At 38.4% G+C, this 19,709-nt stretch overlaps 1 protein-coding gene across 1 annotated transcript in view; it reads left to right on the plus strand.

Annotated features, from left to right (window-relative positions):
* LOC142856691 (ubiquitin carboxyl-terminal hydrolase CYLD-like) overlaps positions 1–3,718 on the plus strand; it is a 37,279-nt gene extending 33,561 nt beyond the window's left edge. Inside the window, exons 15-18 of the mRNA XM_075984363.1 lie at positions 692–800; positions 1,542–1,660; positions 1,881–2,097; positions 3,427–3,718. Coding sequence (XP_075840478.1) covers positions 692–800; positions 1,542–1,660; positions 1,881–2,097; positions 3,427–3,611 — 630 coding nt within the window. The 3' untranslated portion in view covers positions 3,612–3,718. The remainder of the gene's footprint in view (positions 1–691; positions 801–1,541; positions 1,661–1,880; positions 2,098–3,426) is intronic.
* Positions 3,719–19,709: the final 15,991 nt, after the last annotated feature.

Here is a 19,709-nt window from a genome sequence, read left to right on the forward strand (position 1 = left end):
TGATGCCCCACTGAACCACACCTAGCTATCACTGTGCTTTAACCAAGAATAGTTTGAAGAAATAGTGAAGAAGACACTTTTTTTTTTAAAAAAAAGGTATTCTAACTTTGTTCTTTTTAAAGATAGCCGCTTAAGTTGGAATGTTTTGGATTTGGGTTGCAAAGGGAACAAAAGCTAATTTTTAAGTTTAAAGTAGCTTAATGCAAAGATATGTGTGCATACATGTTTATGTTTTTAGTTGTCATTTTCCCATGTATAGTATCTAAACATGTCAAAGGTAATGTTATTTTTTCTCCCTCTGTTAAGAAATAAAATACCAGTAAATTATTGTGTATGGGTTTGCTAATGAATGCAATAGAAATGTCTCTTTGACTGTCAGAATGTGTGATCTCTGCAGTGCATGCCATGGTCTGTTTTATCATGTTCGTGTCTGGGGAAGTCTGGAAAATCTGTAGCTTATTGCTGCTCTGCATCCACATTGCACATTCACAAGTGGGCTCTGCTTCATGGGCCAACAGCCCTGCTGAAAGCACTACTGGGTTTGACAGCTATGACTATTTCAGTTTCATAGGGAAACTCGTTAGTACAGAGGTTAGGACTCAAGGCTTTGGACATGCTAAGTAAGCGCTATATTGAGTAAGTCCCCAGCTCCTAAGGACTTTGGTTTCTAAAACTATGTGTCTTTTTTTAGGCACCATCATGCTTGATTATTCAGATGCCTCGGTTTGGAAAAGACTTCAAAATGTTCAAAAAAATTTTCCCTTCTCTAGAATTAAATATAACAGATTTGGTTGAAGACAGTAAGTATATAGTCCTTTCTTTGTTTTTTGTTTTGTTTTGTTTTAGAAATAGTTGGCCTGGACTTTTCATTAGTTATGGGTATAGTACTTCTGACAGGTAATTCAGTATTTGAAGAGCTTAGACATACTAACTCATTAATTTGACTGCTAGAATTTATTCTTAAAAAAAGAGGTAAAAATAAATAATTTAAATGCAAATTTACTTACTATCTGACAAGAAATTAGAGACAAGAAATGTTAATAAGAGGGAAGTGGTTAACTGGATTATATGTCTAAACAATAGACCTATGTGAAAACAGTGTGTGGTAGTTATAGTGGAAGGGAAAGCATCGAGAGGCTAGATGAGAGAAGCTTGAGACACATGTGTACCTGGGTGCACATACTTATATAAATATTCAGACGTAAAATTGTTACAGAAAGTTCATAATGGTAGTGATTGTTACTTACTGACTTAAGATCATATGTGCTATTAGTCTTCAATACTTACTTTATATATTTGAACATTTCATGACCAGAAGATCAATTCTAAAATAGGTTAACAAAAATGGTTATATGAAAAAAAAGTCCTTAAAAATACTACAGATACAAAAAAAAAATCCAAATAAAATTTTAAGAGGGTCAGAGAGGACTAGGCCTTTCTTCTCCCCAACTCCCAAGCATTCTTGTTTTCAAAGTATAGCTTTTATTTTTAATGACAGAATGTCTTTTTTAAAAAGGCTTCTTCCTTCCCTCTTTGCTTAGCTCCCAGGGAGTGTCGCATCTGTGGAGGACTGGCAATATTCGAGTGTAGAGACTGCTATGAAGACCCCGACATCACAGCAGGGAAGATCAAGCAGTTCTGTAAGACCTGCTGCACTCAGGTAATCCACACTCACTGCACCAGTCAGAGTCAAAGGGCATTTTAAACATTCACAGTAAATGTTATTGCTCATGTCTCTTCAGCCGGTGTGTGTGTGTGTGTGTGTGTGTGTGTGTGTGTGTGTAGAACTTGGCTGTGGTGGTCAATGAAAGTGATTAGAGTCTGCCCTTGAAACATGGCATTTAGCTCACTTGTGGTATTTTCTTCATGGTCCATTTTAGGTTCACCTTCATCCTAAGAGAATGAATCATACCTATCACCCAGTATCACTTCCCAAAGACTTGCCTGACTGGGACTGGAGACACGGCTGCATCCCCTGCCAGAAGATGGAGTTATTTGCTGTTCTCTGCATAGAAACGAGCCACTATGTTGCTTTTGTGAAGTATGGGAAGGATGATTCAGCCTGGCTCTTCTTTGACAGCATGGCTGATCGAGATGGTATTTAAAACTTGTCTTTTGGAGGGAGATGCTTTCTAGTGAGAGCATGTGTTTGTGGTAATAGGGTATTTTGTGAGCAGATTCTTGAAAGGATACCACAGTGTGACGGACTTCAATCTTCAAAGGGTATTACTAATTCTGATCCTCAAACTAAGGAGCAATAATGTTGTGCCATCTTGGTCCTTACGTGGATTTGTTAAAGAATCCTAGCCATAATCCCAGACTTGGGAAGTAGAGGATTGTGAATCAGAGGTCAGTTTGTATTGCATAGTGAGAACCTGTTTCAATTTGTCCCACCTCAAAAGAAAAAAAAAAGATCCTAAAATTTATTTAGAGCTGATTTTACCGTCTTCTTCCTTGCATTTTTATATACAGTAGAGTAGCCATTTATTGAGGACATAAATGCCAAACTCTGTGGGAATACTTTGGTCATGGAAATCATGCCTGTTTTTCTATTGTCTAAGCTAACATTAAAGGTGGTGAAGGTTGCATGGTTTGTATTTACCTCAGTCTTCCTGATCTCATGCATTTTATTTCAGGAAGAAACCTTTACTCATTGAGATGTTTTTAGGAAACTTAGTCATTACTTAGTACACACTTGAGTGACAGGGGTCTTGGTAGTAAGGTACTTGTCACAGTACCTGTCCATACCCCATTTACTCTACAGCTCTTCTTCCAAGCCCTAGTTCCCTAGGTCTTCAGGTGTGACACTTTAATAACCAGAGGCACCGAGTGACGGCTTCTTGACCAGAGGCCCAAGCTGTAGACCAACAGTTCTTCATTTCTGCATAGCTCTGATGCCTGAGGGCACAGCCCACCCCTGTGTGTGCTTCACTCAGCATTAGCAGCATAACTTTTGGGAACACACCTGGGAGAGCAAATCTGATCATCAGAGCACATGCGCGTTCTGATTATTAGTATCTAAATCAGCCGTGCTAGAGGTATGCAAGTATGTTCTTAAACAGTAGCGCTCACAATTGGCTTCTTGTGGAAAAGTGTCAGGCTGCTAGTGTCTGGGAAGGACAGAAAAGTCTGAGGGGCCTAGAGTAGCAGCCTGCAAATCGGGACTGCAGCTTTTCCTAAGTGCATGTCCTTTTACCAGGTTTTTTTTTTCACTTTTCTCTGCTTGAACCCTCTCAGAAGACAATAAAATGAGACCGTAATTCTAGAAACTGAAAGTCAAAGTTTTGTTGTTTGTTTTGTTTTGTTTTTGATTCTGGGAGTCAGTCTTCACTAAATTCTAGGATAGTAAAATTGTTCTGGTGGGACAGGCTGCCAAGAGGACTTAGAAGTTTGCTGCTCTAATGAGAGCTCTCTCTCTCTCCCTAGGGGGTCAGAATGGCTTCAACATTCCACAAGTGACACCCTGCCCTGAAGTGGGAGAGTACCTGAAGATGTCTCTGGAGGAGCTGCACTCCTTGGATTCCAGAAGGATTCAAGGCTGTGCACGCAGACTTCTTTGTGATGCGTACATGTGCATGTACCAGAGTCCAACCATGAGCTTGTACAAATAACATGTCATCTGAAAGGGGCAGAGGCCAAGCACAAAGCTTAACACCATGTTTCTTCCAACTGGCACCCATTGCGGGCAATGGGTGTCTTTTGTGTTGATGGCCCTTTAGCAAAGGATTCTTGTGTTTTTAAACAAATTTCTTTTGTGTTCTTGTAGTATTTAATAAGCATTTTGCACTCTAGGAAGTATGTTTTGTTGGTTTTTTGAAAGTTTAAATGAAGTTTAGTTTAAATGAAGTTAAGTTTTGTTTTCTTTAAGTTTATTGAGTTTATTGCATTGATAATATAATATTTTTGGAAAGATACAATTTTAATTGTGACGTCTAAAATCTTTTAGTCCATTGAGGATGTAAGTAAATATTTCTTCTTATGGCCCAAGGATATTAAATCGTTTTTCTTTTTTGAGTGCCTTGAGGAAGAAATAATATGGTTTTACTGAGTCTGCTGGTGGGTGGCCTTAAATGGCATTACTTTATCCTCAGGAGTACGCAGGGTCCTGGCCACTCTCCTGGCAGTGCTGACAGTTTAGTGTCGTCAGATTTGAGTTCTCATTTTCTTCCCCACGGATTTGAGGGAGAAGGGCTGTGGATGTAGGGATGGTTCTTCCAGGCACCGTAGGCCTCTGCACAGTTCTCTTGTGCTTTTAAATACTGCTGATGTTCACTAGTTCTTCATTCTAAAGGGATTATGCAGGAGATGCAACTGTCTTTGCTTTTATATTATGAAATAGCCTTGTATTGTGGGATGTTAACTCTGGAGAGTCGCCCTCATACTCAAAGTATTCATTAAAAAAAATCCCCTGATACTCCCTAGGGGGTGTGTGGCTATTATCAGGCTGACCCAAAGGAACACATTTTGTATTCCATTTCCTTTACTGGTATCTTGTTAAAAAATTTTTGCCTGAAGAATATTGTTTTGTTTATGAAAACATGAATAACATTGTATAAAACAGTCCTTTTCTGTCAGAATGCTCCAATGTAGCCTTAATTTTGTTAGAGACGATTGAAGTGCTGCTATGGAAATAAATGTAGCATGTACTATTTCTGTATCAATAAAACGCAGTTTTTATGGTTCTTTCTCTTTGAAAAAAAATTTCCGCCTCCTCCCAGCCTCCCATTTCCCTACCCCTCCTCCCATTCCTCTCCCCCTCCCTCTCCAGTCCAAAGAGCAGTCAGGGTTCCCTGCCCTGTGGAAAGTCCAAAGTCCTCCCCCCTCCATCCTGGTCTAAGAAGGTGAACATCCAAACTGGCTAGGCTCTCACAAAGCCAGAACATGAAGTAGGATCAAAACCCAGTGCCATTGTCCTTGGCTTCTCAGCAGCCCTCATTATCCGCCATATTCAGAGAGTCCGGTTTTATCCCATGCTTTTTCAGTCACAGTCCAGCTGGCCTTGGTGAGCTCCCAAAACAGGGTGAAAACTATTATGTCAGAAGGAGAAGGGGGAAATGTGGGTACAACAGACACTGGTCGTGTGCATCGTTTTCAGAAGGACCTAGCTGTACAAAGCAGAATCTAGGAGGAGGAGGAAGTAAAAATACAGTTATAATAGGATGTACACATTGCTTACACTTAGAAAACCCAACAGATAAAATGTATAGATAGAAATAGAGAAGAAATACACATGAAATTTACAAATTTGATCTAAAACATACATGGAATAGTCCATCTTATACTGCCCGCCTTTCCTTCCCTGAGACAGGTCTATGTAGCCCAGGCTAGCCTTGAACTTGAAGAAACTGCCTGCTTTTTAGTCTTCCTGGTGCTGTGATTACATTTGCCCCAAGTTCTAGATTTCTTTTGCTTTTTAGTAGAACATATTCAAAAAATTAATCCAGTCTGTGTTTTCAAAGGACATTCTAGGACAATTTATAAAAGTGGAAATTTTCTAGGGCATATTTCCTGATCGCAGCTTATGATAGAAGAAGGGGGGATGGGAGAAACAAACAGTAAAAAGAGACTCCATTCAATTATTTGGAAATTACAAGGAATGATACAAAGCAGTCTTTTACTAAAATTTAAATGAACCTAAAATTACCAACCTCACAGAAAGCAATAATGGAGGAAACTCCATACAAAACATATGCGATGCTTTATCCTTATTAGAAATTCATAGCCTTAAATTATCCCTATTGGGAACTCAGAGCCTTAAATGCTTTATTTTTTAAAGAATATAGAGAAAAATAAAATTCAATTAAAGAGTTATAACACCACCGAAATTAAACAAGCAAAATATTGGAAGAGAAAATAAAGATCTAAAATAACAAATAAGAGGTAAGGAGGAAAGCAAGAAGGCAGGTCGGCTGACATGTAAGAATGCCCACACACAGATGAAGACCCAACAAGTTTCCAAAGGCTCAAAAACCGAACAAAGAAAGAACCAGAGTCTGATAATGTGATGGAGAAGGCGCAGGGCCACAGGGCAGGCAAGAGAAACATAGAGAGTGGGCTGAGGTTGTCCCTTGACCACGCTTCCCTGTCCCAGATGAAGGCTCTCTCTCTTGTTGCTTTGTTCAAAAATGAGGAGATAATAAATAATATTTTCAACACAGATTATGTAGTAATAGGAGCAGCGGGGCTGCGTCCCCAACACCCCAGCCGCCTGGCTAGCTTATGCCCGAAATAACAATACACAAACTGTATTCATTTAAACACTGCTTGGCCCTTTAGCTCTAGCCCTTACAGGCTAATTCTCACATCCCAATCAACCCATCTCTAATAATCTGTGAGCACCGGTCTTACCGGGAAAGATTCAGCATGTCTAACCTGGTGGCTTGCTTCATCGCATGTGTCTGCCCGGGAGTGAGGCATGGTGTCTTTCTGAGGCGTCTGCTCCGGAGAGGAGAGCTGTGGAGTCTGAGCTCACTTCCTCTTCCTCCCAACACTCCGTTCTGTTTACTCCTCCCACCTATCTTCTAACCAATGAGGAACAAGCAGTTTCTTTTTATTTAACCAATGACCTTCCTCCATCATTTCCCCTTTTTTGGTTTAAACAAAAAAAAAAGCTTTAACTTTAACATAGCAAAATTACATATAACAAAACAGTTATCAAGTAAAAGTTACAATAATCTTTATCATAACTAAGGAAAACTATAACTATAACTAACTATTCTTAACTCCATCAAAGACTCCAGAAAGATACAATACTACATAAGCAAACAAGAAAAAAGCAACTTTTAAAACTCTAGAAATGACATAGACATCTCGCTGCCTGGACAGTCACCCAAAGTTCCTCTGTACCGTTGGGGCATCCATCTTCAGCCTTCAGGCCCATGGTATCCAGCAGACATTTCCATATAGCAGGAAAATTCAAAGTCAGTTCAGTCACTATCTGTTGTGTCCTGCAGAATGTCTCGCAGACTCTTTCATAAATCAGGAACCCCGAAAGATCATCTCACCTTAGGCAAGTTCAGTAGTCCTCTCTCTGTGGGTTCTCTGTGTCCAGTTTATGCAATAGTCCAGGCAAGAGCAGTTTCTTGCCCAAATGGCTATCAAACTCCATAATGAGCCTCTTCGATGCCCATCTTCCTCTTGAAGTAGATTGGTGCTGCCAGGAGCAGAGTGTCTCATTGTCATGAAAAGTCCTCAGTTTTTAAGACATTAAATGTCCTATTCTGTAATCTTTGAAAGACATGAAGGATGTCTATCTAAAATATATCTCTATATATCTAGAAAATCTAACTAACATGACTACAAGCTTTACTATTATCGATGATTATCCATTAACAACCTATATTTCTTAATTATACAGTACATATTTAAATGAACTACACAATCACAATACCTTAATCAAAATCAGAAACACTTATACATATAACAAAATTGACCTTAAATCTCTATAAATAAAGCAAAATCTATACTAATGCAAATTATTTATATCTATATCATATCCCCCTTTAAATGTAAAAGAACATTTATAAGCTCTATTTGGGAACATGGGCGCAGTTTTTTCTCTCCAAACTGCTTCCTGCTAAATGGGGGCATCGTTAATCAGATCATTTAGGGTGTAACCTGTGTGCCAAGTTTATCTCAGTTGGCAGTTGAGTGAAGTAATTTTTTGAGGGTTTTCACAGGAACCTTTCGGGAGGTCATGGTCTATCATACCATATCGGAATAAATGCAATCAACAAGGTCTGATCCTCTGTGAAAACAAAAGAAGAATCTCTTTTCCAAAGTATCATATCCTTAGATCCAAATTCTGAAATCATACCCTCATGATATCCGTACTGGTTCCACTTGGCAGCCCATATAATGAAATGTCTCTCTGTACTTAGCTCCTTCACAGTCAAAAGTTTTAAAGAAAACACAATGTACATAATCCAGACTCTCTGTGAATTTTCCAATTTTACGTGGCTTATTTTTACTCTATCACTTTACTTTATTCTGTCTCTTTAAAGACTTTACCTTTTTTTTTAACATTAACTTTATTTTCTATATTCTTTTTCTTCTCTCTCCCAAGCCTACGTACATTCATCCAACAGTGTGACTCATTTAGTGGTCTGAATCTGTTCTATTGTGAATCTGCAATTTTTTACTATCCAGGAGCACTTTTGATTTGCACCTTTAAATCACTAGGCGCTTAAGAATCTAAGCTGTGACATTCCTAGGTTAACTTTTTGCTTTTTGAGCACATATCTTTGACCTGGAATAACTCTGTAGACCAGGCTGTCTTTGAACTCTCAGAGATCTGCCTGTCTCTGCCTCCCAGGCATTGGGATTAAAGGTGTTTGCTACTACACCTTGAACTCACAGAGATCTGTTTGTCTCTGCCTTTTAGGCACTGGGATTAAAGGCATGTGCTACCATGCCTTGAAGTCACAGAGGTCAATTTCCCTCTGCCTTCCAAGTGTTGAGATTAAAGGTGTGTACTACCACACACAACAACTCTCTTGCTTTTTTTGTTTTGTTTTTTACTTTAAGAACTTCAACTTTTAGTCTGCATATATTTTTAACACACTTTAAACCATTTAGAAATTTTCTCTGTCTTTGAATCTCTCTTTACTGTATATCTCTCTTTTTTTTTTTTTTTTGACCACACGAGCCTTCAATTTACCAAGCAATATCAGTAGGACTAAAGCCGTGGCTTTGCCAGCTAGATCCACTCCATTCCTTAGCTTTACAGCCTCATGGCTGAGGTACTGGCTGTAGCCATGTTTACTGACACAACTCTATGGCATTTCAAGGTCCCTGCCAGCAAGCGAGCTACAACAGACAACACTCAAGTCCTCTCTTGGTAGCCGGCCCTCCTGCCTCAAACAGTCAGAGTTTGCCCTGGCAGGATGGCCCAGAAAGCCGGCATTTTTAAACAGCACAGCATTTTTCCTGCTATGGCTGAAAACCGAAAAGCATGCCTTCAGCTTTTCGTCAACACCGTTTAAGTGTTTCGTGGCAGGACCTCTTAATGAGCTGTATGGTTTTGCAGCTAAAGCTGAGTCAGGAAGCCTTTCTTAGATGAGAGTGCTTGCTTGCCTCTAGCAAGCAGAGTAGACCCGAGAGAGTGCTGCTACCAAGAAACCATGCACAAAGCTGTCATTTTGTTCTAGAATTACTTCCCAAGCTGTCTCAGGCTTTCACGTGGAAGCAGTTGTCCACGTGGGCACCATTTGTAGTGATAAGGGCGGCAGTGGGGCTGCGTCCCCAGCAACCCGGCTGCCTGGCTAGCTTATGCCCGAAATAACAACACACAAACTGTATTCATTTAAACACTGTTTGGACCATTAGCTCTAGCCCTCACTTGCTAATTCTGATATCCCGATCAACCCATCTCTAATAAACTGTGTAGCTCCGGTCTTACCGGGAAAGATTCAGCATGTCTGACCTGGCGGCTTGCTTCATTGTGTGTGTCTGCCCGGGAGAGCGAAGCATGGCACCTCTGCTCCAGAGAGCAGAGCTGTCGAGTCTGAGCTCACTTCCTCTTCCTTCTAGCATTCTGTTCTGTTTACTCCTCCCACCTATCTTCTAACCAATGAGGACCAAGCAGTTTCTTTTTATTTAAACAATGACCTTCCTCCATCAATCGTCTGGCTCAGTACAATGGAAAAAAATTTAAAAATATAAATAAATAAACAAACAAATAAAATAAAAAATAAAAGAAGAGGGGAAAAAACTAGAAGGTTCCATTTTGCCATGATTTATGGGACTTTTGTCCTTGGACTAATAAATGATCAGAAAGCACATATAAACAACAGAAAAATTAGCAAGTTGGTTATAGTTATAAATTTATTCATTGAGAAATTTGTTGAATGTATCATCCTTCGTTATATCTATTTAAATCTTTATTGTAGATGATGATCTCTTCTGCATTGAAAATATTGCACCCAGGACCATCTACCAAGATGAAAGACATCATGCAGAAATAGTTGAGTGCTCCGAATCAGAGCATCTCCTAAGGGATAGGGTCCCAACAACATCATTTTGTACCCACAGGTAGCATACATCTTAATGAAGGACTCATAAGTTGATGAACGCTTCAGTCAATTAGGGTAATACATAAGTTAATCCAGAAAGGAAATAGTCTCTATGATTTCCCCTTTGCTGGATTCTGTGTTTTCAATATAAAAGGCCTACTTTTTATCTAGTCGAATTCTCTTTTATTTTCTACATTTTACTCCAGAGCTCTCCAGCATTCAGTTGGAAGCAGGTAATGGATCACAGAAACTGCCTTGTAAATGGAAGTCAGGTGGGTGATTTCCAGGGTGAGGCAGTGGGAAAAAGCCTGTGTACAGTGATACAGTCTTTCTCTTCATTTCTAAGAGGGCACTCCAAGAAGTTATTGTCTTAAAATGGGCGAGTCACAGATTTAACTAACTTCAAGTTGAAGAGGCTTTGTGAAAGTCATCTATAAGGGAGAGTTGCCAAAAGTAAAGAAGATTACTATGAAAAGTGAGAAGGAAGTTTTTATTACAGAACACCACATACACTTTGGTTTGGGGCTGTTTGTTCAAAAAAAATCAAGTCCCATCTTTTCCTTTCTGTAGTATCTGTCCTGCTGGAGCACACACATATGTGAGCCCGTTCCACCTTGTCTGAAAGTTAGAGAGTTTGAGCTTATCTTGTTCTCTCAAATTGTTAACAACAGGTGTGGCTACAAGCGAGAGATTCTAGCCTAGAATGTGGTTAATTAGTATTTTGAGTGTCGAAATAGATCTGCTCCACTTGGACCAAAGGTCAGAGAATTCAAGTCTATCCCTTGTCTCATGCTAATGAAGACTGTTGCCTCCACCTCCTCTTTTGGAGTAAAATATGTAATAAACATGTGGAAGAATAAATGAGGCAAATTCGGTATTCAGTGAATTTCCTTCCCCATGCTGTCTTGTGTTTAAATCTCTGTTCCTTTTATCTAATACTTCTAATCCTCATGCTCCTATACTGGAACATACAAGTTTTGTTGAAGCTGGTTTTCAACAAGTATCTTTCTCTTTTAAAGAAAAATTATTAAGATATATACTTCCCTGCTCCCATATTCACCCTTCCTTTATCCCAACCATCCCATTCCCCCAAGCTCTCCCCATCCTCCCCTTCTCACTTTTCTCTCCCCATCTCCCATTTCCCCCATCCCACTCCACCCCCCAGTTCCCAATTTTTGCCCAGCAATCTTGTCTACTTCCAATATCCAGGAGGATAACTATATGTTTTTCTTCGGGTTCACCTTCTGATTTAGCTTCTCTAGGATCATGAATTATAGGCTCAATGCCCTTTATTTATGGCTAGAAACCAATTATGAGTGAGTACATCCCATGTTCATCTTTTTGGGTCTGGGTTACCTCACTCAGGATAGTGTTCTCTTGTTTCTGACATTAGTGTAATCACTTTAATTTTTCTCTCCATTTAACTTGATGTCGACCGTCAGCTTTCTGTATATTGCTTTTATTATGTTCAGATTTGTTCCTTGTATCCCTTATCTCTCCAAACTGATTTTGGATTTTTTCCTGTATGCTTGACTATCATTAATGAATAAAATAAAAACGTGCTTTGAACCTTTAGCAGGGTAGAACTTAGATAGTCAGGGAAGACAGATTTGAATCCTGGGAGAAAGAATGGTTGAGTCAGGGAACCACCATAGAGCCACCACCAGAGTCAGACATGCCGAGACTTTGCTGGTAAGACACTGCCACTTGTTGATACATAGATTAATAGAAATGGATAACTTAATATAAGAGTTGGGTAATAAGAAGCTAGACCTAGCAGGTCAAGCAGTGATTTAATTAAAAAAATGGAAAGAAAAATTATTATCATTTGAATTGTGTATTCTCATAAATATATATAGTATAATTCTGCCAGTGTCCATTTCTTATATTTCCTGATAAATTCCTGAGTACCAGTTTACATAATTGGCTAATATCTTTTCTCAATTATTTTTATAGAGTTCTTATTCATTATTTATGTTTATGCTATCACCTTGATATAGAATTCTTCACATGGTATCCTTTAATTTCATTAGCGTTGAGACACTGTTTCGCCTTCTTTAAGACAACAATTTTTATTACTGCCTTTATTTTTGAGATTATATAACGTACAGAGAAAGCATTGGGAAAACAAACAAACAAACAAACAAAAAATAATAACAAAAAAACAAGACAAAACCAGAAGTCTCTCTTGATATTGGATTATGAATCACTGGATTCTGTCTTGATAATGCACAATTTCATTTTTCCCTCTTAGAATACTTGCTCAAGGGAAGGCTATGCTGTATATACTTACTTCAGTGGAGAATATCAGGTAAGAAACTGAAGCTTCTTGTCAAAAGCTTCAAAGATTTGTCTTGAACATGGTGCTTCACCAATAGTGAATGACCAAAGCCTCCTGCAGCATTCTGGCTGCAATTTCATGGGAGAACCAGTGAGAACCAGGCTTTCTGACCCATGGTGACCATAAAATAATAACAGTGCACTGTCTTAACACTTTTAGTTTTAGAGTAATTTGTAATAGAAAAATAGATATATTTTCTATTTCTATAATGCCATATTTATTACATCTGTCATTGTTTACACTTCTTCTAGAATTCTATTTGTGACATTTGCTTTCTTAAATACATTATACTAAATTTGTTGTCTTTCTCTTATGATTTATTTTTGTATTTTGAATCAGTGTTTTTCTATTTTAGCTCTAGTACTCCTGGAACTAACTTGTAGACAGGCTGGCCTCTAACTCAGAGATTTGCCCACCTCTGCCTCCCGAGCTGGGATTAAAGGCCTTTGCCATGACCACCCAGCTGGTTCTTATGATTTTTAGCCTTCCCACAATTTGTCCTCAGGGCACTTGAGCTACGTTTCTCCTTAATAGTTCATATTATTTAAGTTTCCAAGGAGTGATTCTTCTGGAGTTATTTCCTAATTGTTTAATTGGAAAGTTATGTGTGTTTGAATTCCCATGAGTCATTGCTGACATATATAAAGTTATCTTCTCCAGTGGAAATACTTGTAGGAACTGAATCTTCCCAGGTAAGAGAGAATTCATTCTGCACATGGGAACCTTTCCAGATTTGAGAGGTAGATCAATAATACAAGTTGGACATGGGCATCCTAACAGGTGCCTCCACATTTTAGAAAGCCAGGCCTTTCTCAAAAGATCTTTTTCAATATTTGTACTGAACTCAGATGGTACTGTTATGTCTTCTCCACCCTCCCTCCCTCCCTCCCTTGCTTTTTTCTCAAGGATGCGAGAGATCAAACCCAGGAACCCAGGATGGTTCAGTAAATGATTTATCACTAAGCTACACAACCAACCAATTTAGCGTCTTGTGTAACCAGCATATAATAACACCTCACCTTGAAAAGTAGGCCTCCAAAAATCCAAACTCTCTTTTACTCTATTTAATGTGCAAAATGATATCTTTTATCCCTGCAGAGTAAAAAACATTAACAACAGATGGAGGCAGAAAGAAGTGATCCAATTACCATTTTTACAAATTTTAAAGAAAAAAAATACTCAGCCAACTTTTAGCAAAAATAAAAATAGCTTTGTCTATCAAGTATTCTGTCTTGAAAGTAGAAAGCTGTCATTATAGCAAAATAAGTTCAGTAAAAAAAAAAATTGGTTTCTTGGTAGCATAAAAGAGAAGTATAGAAAATAATGGGCTATTATTGCTGCTAAAAATAACTTAAAGTTAAGAATCAAACCAAAATGTTGTTGGCTTTTCAAAGGCCAACATATCAGGAAAATTCATTTAACCTAGTATGTATCTACACAGTTCAGGGAGATTTTATCTCTATTAGCTTTCCTTTGAGATTTTTTAAAATTAAGTTCTCTTGATAGCTTAGAAATTATGCTAGGGCCGGGTGGTGGTGCACGCCTTTAATCCCAGCAATCGGGATGCAGAGGCAGGCGGATCTCTGTGAGTTCAAGGCCAGCCTGGTCTACAAGAGCTAGTTCCAGGACAGGAACCAAAAAAGCTACAGAGAAACCCTGTCTCGAAAATCCAACAAAAGAAAAAAAGAAGAAAAGAAATTATGCTAGGCATTTACAGCAATTTTTTCATAATTTTCTGCATCTGAAAACTTGAAAAATATTGGTTATTTAACCTGGAGTCTAGGTTTTGTGAAAAGTAAGGTGGAAGCACTAATTTTGTGTCTCACTGAGCTTTTGGTAAATTTTAAAGTGAAAAACCAAACCCACCCGAAGTAATGAAGGATGATAAGCCATAATATTTATTTATTTATTTATTTATTTATTAGGGTTTTTCTGTAGCTTTGGATCTTGTCCTGGAACTCACTCTGTACAACAGGTTAGCCTCGAACTCAGAGATCCTTCTGCCTCTGCCTCTTCAGGGCTGGGAATAAAGGCATGTGCCACTACTGCCCAGCTAATTTTTTCTAATTTTTAATAAAAAGAAATTTTAGCTAGTGAAGTCCCTCTCGTCCCACATCAACCTAGCCAGATCTCCGCCATATCCTTCTGTAGAGTCTAGTCCTGTGTGTCTGCTTGATTGTCCTGTCCACATGAGCTCCCTAATCTACCAGATGTAGCCTGGGTCCTACATCTTGCACCTAGGTCTGGTCTAGACACCCCTGCCTACTTTATAACCGATCTCCAAGCTTCTGCCTATGCCCAGCATGCTTACCTCCCAGTTCACAGGCCTCTATTAACCCGTGCCCAATGTGTGTCCACCCATCCAGATCTGCCTCCACACTCCAAGCTTCAACCAGGCTATGGAGTATAAAAATGACCACATGGATTGATAAACCAGAGGGTGCAACATATGTATACTTTAGTGGTAACCAACAGTTCTCTATGTGGACTTAGAAATGGTTCTACCAGAGGGAAAGCATGCCTTATGCTGATATCCTAGCTAACTACCCAGGACTTGTTGAAATGATGGATCTTGGATAAGAATCTAAAACCACAACTTTACTAAATTAGCCTAATCCCTAACTACATTCTAAATATTTGATATTTGTCCTTAGACACACAGATAAGTGCAGTTCTTTGCCTCATCAAAGAACCTTCTCTTTTCAACAAAAGAGACCACTAAAAAACAAAAGAAAAAAAGAATACAAAATAAAACCCCACAATTAGTCAAAATGCAGCGTTGTGGATATAACTTCAAAAAAATGCTGCACATAAGACTCAGGGAACATATCATAAGACGGGGCAGAAAGATTGCTAGAGCCAACACATCAGGGAGTTGTTGACCAAGATTTTTGTCCGGCCCAGTCCCACAGCTTTTTAGTCCCACAAAAACACACAGAGGTCTACATTAACTAAAAACTGGTTGGCCTCTTAGCTCAGGCGTCTTATTAATGCTTACATCCTATATTAACCCATAATTGTTGTCTGTGTCAGCCATGTTGCTTGGTACCTTTTATCCGCAAGGCATTCTCATTTTGCTTCCTCTGTGTCTGGGTTATGACTGTAGATTAGTTTTTCCTCTTCCCAGAATTCTTCTGTTTTTATTGTCCCACCTCTACTTCCTGCCTATAATTCCTGCCTGGCTACTGGACAATCAGTGTTTTATTAAAACCATACAACTAATAAATCTTTACAAAGTACAGGATCATTGACCCACAGCAGGGAGTTTGCTGTGTCTCCTAGTGTTAAAATATATACCCACCAAGTCTCACCAAAACGACAGACTTCCAAAAAAGAGGAACAATAGACATAGTAAAGAGGACAAGGAAAGGACTAGGACACTTCAACACTACACAAAGAACTACTGGCCACCAAGAATGCCAAAAAGAAATGAACTTCCCCTGGAAAAGCTCACCAACAGGTCTTCCAATTCCAAATGGTCAGCCCCCAAAACATACTGACAAGTACATTGTGCAGACCAAGCAAGTTATATTTAGAAATATAATCCTGTGTGTATGGAAGTATATGTGTGTGTTTGTGTGTGTGTGTATGTGTATACAACAATAGGTTTTTTTAAAAAAAAAATTCATGATTTTGAAAGAGAGAAAAGAGTGGTATATAAGAGAATTTAAAGGAATAAAGGAGTGTGGAAAGAAAGTAATTATATTTTCCTTGAAATAAAATAAATATTTCTTCAAAGTTTAGCATTCAGAATGATAAGTTTAATTATAATTTTTATACATATTAACTTTACACTTTTAAAACTATATTTATCCTGAACTACCCTCCTCCATCACCATCCCTCCCTTTTGTTGGTCCTCTTTCTCCTCTCAAGTTGTTCATTGGTCTGCTTTCATGTCACACATAGATTCTTAGTTGCTTTTGCCCACACTTTAGTTTTCTTTATCCCCACGCATAGGTGCCTTTCTACATTAACTTATGGCCTACGTATATATGTGTATATGCATATGCTTTTATGTATATTTGAACCCAGATTAATTAGAAGAAAACACATTAATTATTCCAAGTCTGTCTTATTTTATTTATTATGTTGATATATTCATTTGCTTTCATTTTTAAAAAAATCGTCATAATTTCATCCTTCTCTTTTCCATGACTATAAAATTTCAGTATGTGTGTGTGTATCTTTTTCTGTGTCCTTAATAACATTTTTTGTCACATATTATCTCAATGATCTGCATTCTGACTGGGATAAGACAGAGTCTTAATGTAGTTTTTACTTGTTTTTTCCCATGGATATGGTTGTTGAATTCTCTTTCAAAGATTTAGTGATGATTTGTATCTCTTCTTTTGACAAGTGTCTGTTCAGTTCTTAGCACACTTACAGATCAAATTTATCCGAATTAAAAGGGAGGATGTTATTGGAGAGCACATTTTTTGTTGCCTCCAAAGAAAATAAATTAAGGCATAAAGAATAGGTGTGAACTCAGGGAAACATTGCTGTGAAGAGGTAAAGAGTATGTTCAGAATTAGAGTAGGGTGGTGTTGAGCCACACATCAAACTCTAAAACACTCTTCTTTAGAAGTTTATGAGAAATAAATCGAAGGCCTAGCACCTCAGAAAGTGTGAGCACATTGTTATACTCATGTGTATATTTATAGCTGCCCTGAATGCAAAAGTTCTTTAAAATCAGTATGATAAAGCAGTTTTTTGCTCAAAGGGCCTTTTTTCTTCTAATCGCTTAAAATCCAGCTCAAGAATCTGCCAAACCCTGAATAATTATGTGAAAGATCTAATCGTCTTCCCCCGTCATTATAAATCACAGGAAACAATGCTTGGTTTCAGCCCTACAGAGTTTGAGCTGCAAAACACACAAAGAACACTTCAAAGGTCACGTACCATCAAATAAAATTCCGACTAGAATAGTGCTCATGCATGTCAACAAAGGAAAATAGAACCAAGATGTTTATAGAGAGATGCCCTACAAATCAAGAACACACAAAGGTGAGTGCCTGCAGAGAGCCTCCCTAGGAAAGTCACCGCACCTGCTGTGAAGGCTTAGGGCTTTCTTCTGCTGCACATGTGCCCGGTCATCACTGGACAGGAACGATAAAGTCTCCAGATCACTTCTGGCTGCAAAATTCAGCTATTTCCCTCTGTGTCAGTCATACTTTTACCAGGGGAGAGGGAGACCAGTTGGTGTCTGGGGGTTATCAGGAGACTTCCAAAGGGGGGAATCCTCCCATTACTAAAACCAGTGACAGAGAATAGATGGCGAAAGGAGAATTACTCATCCATGAAAGGCTGTAGATGACACTAATATACAAATGAAGAGATGCCAGCCAGAGTATCAGAAAAGGTAGGCTGCTTCAGGTCAAAAGTCATGAATAAAAAATAGAAATTACTTATCCAGGCTCAGTAGTTTCAAAACTACACTCACAAAAGTTTAAGTGTAACCTCTGATAAAAAGGTCAAAATTCTTTTTTATTATTACTGTGTACGAATATACATGATATGTGTGGGGTGTGTATATGCCTCAGCATATATATGGAGGTTAGGGTACAATTATGGAGTTATTTCCCTCTCCTTCTTTCTTTACATGGGCTCCGTGGACCAAGCTCAGGCTACTAGGTCTACATAGTGTCTACGCTTACCTACTGAAGCATCTCATCAGCACGTCAGACTAGTTTCTCAGAGGTGGCTCTTGTATTTAGATATTCTGCAACTTATCGTTCCAATACTTCTGGCTCTTCATTCTTTCTCTTGTTTCTGTTAAAATCATATCATCATCATTTTCAAAATGGTTATAAAGTTCTTAAAGTAGTTGTTCTTTGAGTACATAAAAACATATGCAGCTAAAACAAGTCAGATCAGAAAATAACTGTCATCTACTCAAGAAAAAAAAATCCACTCTTCTCTTTCTCAACATATTTTCTATAGGCATAAACTGAGAAGATATTTAGCACATCATAAATGTATCTTTAATATAATTGTTAAAAAATGCTGCTAAGATCGATTCTATGGATCAACATGAAAACACAATAGACTCAAAATAAATGATAGAGGAAAATTTTTTCCTAACTTCTTGAGAAATTATTTATAAGTTCCTAACATCCAACTTTTGACAACTGTCAAGACAAAAATATGGAATGTGGGGATTAAAATGTTAATTCTCCTCAGTGAAGTTAACATTTTGTATCAAATAATTCTTCAAACAGCTCTAAGCCCTCAGATACTCATGTTAATACCAAAGCTTTATGCTTCATACAATGAGGTGGTATGAGGGTAGGAGCATCAGGGTAGCTGTGGACACATGTATGCATGTAAGTGTGTGTATGTTAGCTATGTAGTAGAAAAAGTGGGCTGAAAAGTAGACATGTTATATAAATTACATATTAATTACTTGATATTTTTATTGCTTTTGTTATTTACATGTGGCTTTTGCTTTGGTTTTTATTATATCATAGGAGGTAGATAGTATTTTTTCCACTTTACAAGTAAGGAATTTAAAGCTCAAAAAAGCTTTAAAAAATCCTAAATTACACAGATACCAAATTCTATGTGGGGTAATAGAACAGAGCGGTACTACTGGGTCAGAGTTCTTCCCTTTATCTTTCTGAATATATGGTGTAAACACTACACATTGTGTCTTTCCAGCTATTTAAAGATAAGTTTACTATAGAAAAGATAGGTTTTCTATAGAAATTCACTTGCTCTGGGTGGGGAATCTTATCAGTTTCCTTGTCTTTTATCCTAGAGAAAGACCATGTACTTTAAAGGCTTTGAAGCATGAGTAAATAAATAAGGAAAGCATACACTTAGTGTATATACATACATTGAAATGAGACTGTAGTCTGCGGCATGTTTCTTGTTTCTATTCAGGCATCTGTACTGGCCTGGCCTTGGGGTTCCTGACAGAATATGCCCTCAGGTGTACACATCTACTACATTCTTTTTTAAAAGGTGGGCATTGCCTATCTCCTGTTTCTCTCTCTCTCCTTTCCCCTCTCTCCTCTCTCTGCTTCTCTGCCTATCTCTCTGTCTCTCCATCTCTCTCTGTCTCTCTCCCTCTCTCTTCTCTTCTGTTACTCCTGTCCCCAGATGTTGGTCTCTCCTCTTCCCTCCCCTCTTTTCCCATTTACTTTCCCCCAGTAAAAAACCTCTCCACATGAGCTTTGTCACATGGTGTCTTTCTCTATCACGCTGCATTTGAAAATTATAATATTGGTTCCGTAACCGGGAAAGGCTCTCCTGGCGCATCCTCCTGCCAGCCAGGAATTCAGTCCACATACAAAAATCTCTCTTCTCCAACCAATAAATCTCTGGACCTGTCCATCTAACATCAGCAAGATTG

The sequence above is a fragment of the Microtus pennsylvanicus genome, chromosome 9 (assembly GCF_037038515.1).
Source record: "Microtus pennsylvanicus isolate mMicPen1 chromosome 9, mMicPen1.hap1, whole genome shotgun sequence".
NCBI classification, from domain to species: Eukaryota; Metazoa; Chordata; class Mammalia; order Rodentia; family Cricetidae; genus Microtus; species Microtus pennsylvanicus.